Raw genomic sequence first — 6,644 nt, 5'->3', positions numbered from 1 at the left:
GTTTTTAATATTAATATCTATTAATTAATTTAAAAGAATTAAAAAGGTGATAATTAATTAAGTTTTAATATCTAACCATCTCAAAATTTAAAATTTTAATAAAAAAAATATTGAATGTGTAATATTCTGTATTTTTTGTTGTTTTTAAAAAAAATGTAGAAAAAGGGTCTTTTTCCGGAACGGAAATCGGTTATTTGTGCAAGGGAAACCAAAATTACAGGGACTATAAAAAATTAAAAAAAAAAAAAAAAAAAAAGAAGCCCTAATTATCAGATTTTCCTAAAACCCCCTTCCTCTGCATCTCTCTTCCTCGGCCTTCAACTTCAATGGAGGAGGAGGAGGTTGTTCAACTGTATCTTTACGATACTCTAAGCCCACTTTCATTCTCCGCCGTCACTACCACCGAAAGCGGGGACCAATTTTCGCCGTCCGATGACCTTGAGCCCTACTCTGTTTTCCGCAACGAGATCTCTCTTTCGACTACCCATCATGCTCCGGCTGAGACTGCAGCACCCGAGTTTTTTGCCCTTGATGTTGCTGCCGACAACGTGGAGGAAATTTCGGGTTTGTCTACTCCTTTGCCGGGTACTTCGGCTCTGGAAACTGAGCCTAGGACGCCGGAACGTGAGGATCAGTCTAAGCTTGAAAGTGGGTGGTTCCGTGGCAATAGTGGATTCAAGAGCCCTATGCTACAGTTGCATAAAGGTAATTGAATTTGAGTTGAACTTTAGTTTTGTTGCTTTTGAGACAGTTTAAACTGCTGGGCCGCATCTGTGGTTGCCTTATTGTTCTACTTTTTATTTGAAGTGGTTTCAGTTTGGATGTAGAAGTTTATTTCAAACGGTTACGCACATAGTTGAATATCTCCTTGACGATTTAAACGTGGGTTTGCTTTTCTGTTTAATTTTAACTTCTCATTGTTTGCAATGGACTGGCGATTAACTACCACGGCAGCCTCTTGTTTGGTCCTTGGGCGTCCCGAGCCTAAAAGCTGTCGTTGATTGTTTCTTTATTTTCACACAAGGTGCTGGTTTTTTTACTTAAACTTGGTGAAACATACTTGATAATCTCGCTTCACGGTTCACGATGCGGCCCTTGATACCTACATCATAATATGTTCTCATGTTGTACACATCATTGTGGTTCTGATCTCATAACTTTGTTTATATGCAGAAATAGTTGATTTTAGCGAGTTTCTATCTCCAACCGAAGAAGAACGTGTTGCACGTGACAATGCAGTAGAAAGGGTTTTTAGTGTTGTCAAACATATATGGCCTCACTGTAAGGTATGATTGGTGCCCGCTATATCTTGTGTCCCCTGCTCGTGCCCAAGAGAACAGAATAGTGTATTTATTTATTTACTCTTTTGGGTTTTCTAGGTTGAAGTTTTTGGATCGTTTCAGACCGGACTTTATCTTCCGACCAGTGACATTGATGTGAGTTTCTGGATCCATGTTTTAAGATGTTACATGATTTTCAACTTTATTATAAGATGTTATACTACAATCTGAGGGTCTTGGTGGTTGGTACTTACTGGACCCTTGGAAAGAAATTATGATGAGAAAAGTGTAGGGGAGAGTAATTTTCTTGATATGTGTCAGAGTGGTGGTGGAAAGGGGATCTAATCAAGAATACTAAGATTAGATTCAAGTCCATGATAAGGTTGATCTGTAATAGAGTCAAGACTAAAATCAGAGCCAGCTCCATAACAATATGTTGGATTTGGGTGCAATTTTATTTCATTTTTTTTGCTTCTTCATGTTTTATTATTATTATTATTATTATTATTATTTTGAGTGTTAAGTGCAACTATGCCTATGACACTGGCTAAAAAAGGTAAGAAATATGAAATATGTAGTACACTGCGTACAAACAGTTAGTTCAGGTCAAATGAAGTCAATATGAATCTGTGATATAGTTTGGTCCTCAACGGAAGTAACATTTTTCTAGACTACTATTTGAGATTTGACTCTGAAATATATGGTCTGCCATTGCATCTTTAATGGAATGATGGAAGCTTTTGCATGTATCTGGACTGTCCCCTTTCTCTTTATATTCTTCGTTTTTCTATTTGTCCTTGATTGATGGTATATCATAAAGGATTGACTATGGATAAAATGGTTATCATATGGAACTAAGTGGTATATCTTATAGTTATTGGATACAAACTAATTTTTATATCTTTGGTAAATTCTTGATTCTAGTTGTTTAACTATTTCTTTCAGGTTGTTATTCTGGGTTCAGGCATCCCAAAACCACAACTTGGTTTGCAAGCTCTTTCCAGGGCTTTATCACAAAAGGGAATAGCAAAAAAGATTCAGGTATGTTTTAATGATAATTCTTGCTTTGGTCATGATTGGATCATGATCTTCATTGACTTTACTCTTGGAATCTCCTATATTATTATTTGAGCAGGTTATTGGAAAGGCTCGCGTGCCAATAATTAAGTTTGTCGAAAAGCTAAGTGGTATATCTTTTGATATAAGGTATAATGTTAATTTTTTGGATTATTATTGAAATTTAAAAATTGTTGGGAAAAAAAAGATCTTGCTGCAAAGAAAAATAAAAGTGAAGTTAAAACAGTGTTTGCACTAAAAAAGCATTAAAAACTCCTCTAGTTCCCCCCTATTCCCAGAAAAATACACGTGAGCTAAAAGTGACTAGAAAATTGACATCTTATCTCTTGCTTAACAGTTTTGACGTGCAGAATGGACCAAAGGCTGCTGATTTTATAAAGGTGTGTTGCTGTACTTCAATCTTTTGTTACGACAACCTTCCTAATCCTAGCTCAATCATTGCAACATTTATTTTTTGTGGTCTTTATTAGGAGGTGACGGCTGTCATCACCTTTAGGTGTTTTGGGGTCTCCTCTTTATTTCATTTATTCAATGAAATGTTTATTCTCTAAAAAAAAATAAAAAAAAAATAAAAAATTAGGTGACTGCTTAGTCTGCAAGTTATGTTTTTAAGGTTTTCTCAAAAAGATCTATTGCGAAAGAAATTGTTACAAGCTCTCTGATATTTTGCATTTATATATCCAATTGTATTGGTTGTAAAAAAAGTACTATTTTGTCTTGATGTCATTGGCCTATTTCTTGTTTGGAGTTCAGTGTACACATCTATCCTTTGTATTTTCAACATAATGTGCATGTTTTTAGTCATTGATATTCAGGGTTTATTTGGATTGATTATGGAGTTTGATTGCACATAATTAAAGAGTTTTGGTTCGAATATTCAAATTAAAGTCCTAGATTATTATAGTTGGGTTATAATAGCTTGTGTTTGAGGTGTAGATTATTTTAATTTGGGTTATAATATAATGTGTTTGAGGTGTAAACTATTTTAGTTTGAGAAGAATATAGTAAACACTATAGCAAAAAATAAGAAAAATGATGAATGTAAAATAGTAAAAACTGTAGCAAATAGTAAATACTGTAGTAAATGGTGGTTTTGAAATAATGTTGACTGTAGTTAATTGGGGAGTATAAAATAGTATTTACTGTAGCAAGAGGTGGTTATTATAGTGTATGATAGTCCTTACCCCAAACATACCTTTATTGTTTAATGGATTCGAATTAATATCCTCATAGAAAAATGGGTTTGAATTATTAGTTTCTTGATTGCTAATGGAATTTGCATACATATAGTTGATTAGAATCTTGGGTTGGAATATTTGCATGAAAACCAACGTTCACTGCCTTATTGTTTGATGGCTTTGAAATGTATGGTTTATCTCTTATTGCTAGTGCTTTTCTGCTTGCAGGGTGCAATCAGCAAGTGGCCTCCTTTGCGTCCTTTGTGTTTGATTTTAAAGGTGTTTTTGCAGCAGAGAGAACTGAATGAGGTCTGTTTCTAGCTGTGGATTGTATTCTTATTCTAGTTTTCATATGGTGTATATTAGTCCATCCATTACCTTTAAATTTTCTGTGTCTAATTTGAGTTTTCTGTAAGGTGTGCAGGTGTATTCTGGTGGACTAGGTTCCTATGCACTTCTTACCATGCTTATGGCAATGTTGCAGGCTAGTATATTTTAGCTTCACATTCTGACTGTATAGGTCATTTTTTCTACCACAGAACATATATAACTTTTTTATTCCTTTCAGAAAAACATTGAGACCCAGTCAAAATACTTTTGCTTGCTTGTGATGTAATATTGTGCTAATATTTATCTCACAAGAAGCTTTGTTTAACTGCCAGTAATTGGTTTCTGGTGAGGTGTAATTTTGGGAAATGAATTTAAGTGAAGAAGTGATAAATATGTTTGGTGATCCTTCTTTAGAATATTATTTCCATCTTACAGGAAGCGGTTTGTTTGGTAACAAAAATAAAAGTCACATTCAGTCAATGATATTTTGCATTAAGGCATTTTCCTTTTAATCTCATCTGATCGTTCTTTAATTTGGTTTCAATTATTGCAGAGTTTCAATGGGCCGCACTCTTCTCTTGAACACAATCTGGGAGTCCTTTTGGTATGTTTTTCATTTTTTTTCCGAAGTACCCACTAGAATTTGTTGTGAAAAGTATTCACACAGATGTAAAATAGTGCTAAAAGATAATTGTTTTCCTTTCTTAGTTTCATTACTGTATCTATTGCTCTGCTATTAGTAGTATTAGTCTCTATCCTTGTATCCAGCTATTATTCTCGTATATTATCGCAGTATGGAAGCTGCCCACTAAGATTACTCTTTGCTTCTTTCTTAATTACTCTTCTACTGGTAGGGTACTTCTTCCTGTCATGTCTATCCTTTACAATATTTTTGTATACTTAAGAAGAGAACGTGCACTGGTATCTGCATCTTTTAGTAAACAGAAGTGGAGACGAAGGATTTCTTTATTTTATATTATCTTAATTTTGGAAAACAGGTACATTTCTTTGATTTTTATGGTCGCAAATTGAATACTTCTGATGTTGGTGTATCTTGCAATGCGGGAGGCATTTTTTTCTCGAAGAGTTACAGAGGGTAAAACATATAAAGAAAATAATATGATGAATTTTATAGTCCATTGTCATTTTCAGCCATCACGCTATTTTTGGCCTCTCCCTGATTTTTTCTTTTATTTGGCACCGTTACAGATTCATGACAAAAGGACGCCCGTGTCTTCTTTCCATTGAGGATCCTCAGGTTATTTTCTAGTGTCAATATACTTACAATAAGTTGCTTGGGCAGTTTGTGTATAATTGTTATAGAATATAGCATCTCAACTCCCTTCTATTGTAGTTTAACTTGTTTTTTTTTTTTTTTTTTTTTGGACCAAAGGATATCTAATCCGCTGAGCTAGATGTAAATATCTGGAATAGGCCTTAGAGAAGTTACGATTGAACCATGTCTTTATTGCCACAGGATGAATTGTTTTATGATTGCATCTTCAGATTGTTTTGAATTCTCTTTTATTTTTTAAATTGATAAGTAGATCATTGAGCATTCCTCGCATTAAATATTATAGAAGGCTTGGAGATATAGGTCTCCATTTCCTTGTAAGTTCTTTCTCTGATGTGATTTATTGATATATTCCAGGCACCAGATAATGACATTGGCAAGAATTCCTTCAATTACTTCCAGGTTTGTTTATCAGTAACGTATTTTCTACGGCCTGTTCCCCTCCCCGCCCCTTGACTCCGACCTCGTTTCTGATATCTATATCGTATCTACCATGGTTGCAGATAAGATCTGCATTTGCAATGGCCTTTTCGATCTTGACAAATGTTAAGACCATTTTAGGGCTGGGTCCAAACCGGAGTATTCTTGGCACAATAATCAGACCTGATCCAGTCTTGTTGAAGCGAAAAGGTGGCAGAGATGGAGAAGTGACCTTTAATTCTTTACTGCCTGGAGCAGGGGAACCTATACAACAACCAGAATATGGGGATGATCTAGAGATGCTGTGTAATTGGCAGTTTGGTGATGATGAACCATTGCCACGAGGGAATGATGCATCCCAAAATTTTGGTACACCTTCCTCTAAGAAAAGGAGAAAATCTCGCAATAAGTCCAGAAAGAAACAAAAGGAAAACCATAAGAGTAAGCGCAGGCATGAAGACAATGGATACAGTAAAGAAAAGAGTTCAAAAAAGAAACGATGGAAACTGAATGGCAGTGATGCCAATGGTTTTGGGCATGCTGGCAGAAGGTCTCCTTGGAACCGATAATCCATGCAGGTTCTTGACTAGTCCATTGAACTTATGATCTCTACGAGACTGATAAGTTTTTGATGATGCATTGGATTGGCTACCACTCGGCTCAAAGTTGCACCGGCAGGGTGACATTGTCTTCTAACAGTATTACTACAGGAAAGCGATATTGATGCTGACCTTGTGCAGCTAATGAGAGGGTCACTGCGGCCGTTGCTGGAGCTTGTATGTTTAGACACCATACTCAACCTGGAGGTGGAGTGGCCTAGTCTACTTTCAGGTAAAAATTTTCGACAACATTTATTATTGTTTTTAATATTTATCATTTCTTTCATCTTTTTGACATTCATATGTATCTCTAGAAATATAACGAAATCAGTGTTCTGTTATGTATCCTCTAGTGATAGTAATAGAGCATTCTTACTCCTTTTTTGGCTTCTTGTTCATCCTGAACTTTATTGATCAAAGACTTCGAAATATAATGTTCACCTACATATAGGATAGTAAAATAAAA

General features: G+C 35.2%; 1 protein-coding gene across 1 annotated transcript; it reads left to right on the top strand.

Annotated features, from left to right (window-relative positions):
* The first annotated feature begins 233 nt into the window (after positions 1-233).
* LOC120086513 (terminal nucleotidyltransferase 4B) lies at positions 234-6,644 on the top strand. The gene is made up of 13 exons (XM_039043200.1): positions 234-705; positions 1,174-1,286; positions 1,380-1,436; positions 2,226-2,321; positions 2,416-2,486; positions 2,695-2,737; positions 3,764-3,844; positions 3,960-4,019; positions 4,419-4,469; positions 4,864-4,961; positions 5,075-5,123; positions 5,517-5,561; positions 5,663-6,644. The coding sequence occupies exons 1-13, from the start codon at positions 327-329 to the stop codon at positions 6,146-6,148; spliced, it is 1,629 nt and encodes a 542-aa protein (XP_038899128.1). The 5' UTR covers positions 234-326; the 3' UTR covers positions 6,149-6,644.

Source organism: Benincasa hispida, chromosome 9 (assembly GCF_009727055.1).
Source record: "Benincasa hispida cultivar B227 chromosome 9, ASM972705v1, whole genome shotgun sequence".
In the NCBI taxonomy this organism is placed as follows: Eukaryota; Viridiplantae; Streptophyta; class Magnoliopsida; order Cucurbitales; family Cucurbitaceae; genus Benincasa; species Benincasa hispida.
The sequence above is the reverse complement of the archived record's forward strand: the minus strand, read 5'-3'. Positions and strand labels throughout refer to the sequence as shown.

Coding starts and splice junctions, on each gene's coding strand:
- LOC120086513 (XM_039043200.1), top strand. CDS start 327: ATGGAGGAGGAGGAGGTTGTTCAACTGTATCTTTACGATACTCTAAGC. Junction 2,322..2,415: donor GAATAGCAAAAAAGATTCAG/GTATGTTTTAAT, acceptor TTATTTGAGCAG/GTTATTGGAAAGGCTCGCGT. Junction 4,962..5,074: donor TTCTCGAAGAGTTACAGAGG/GTAAAACATATA, acceptor GCACCGTTACAG/ATTCATGACAAAAGGACGCC.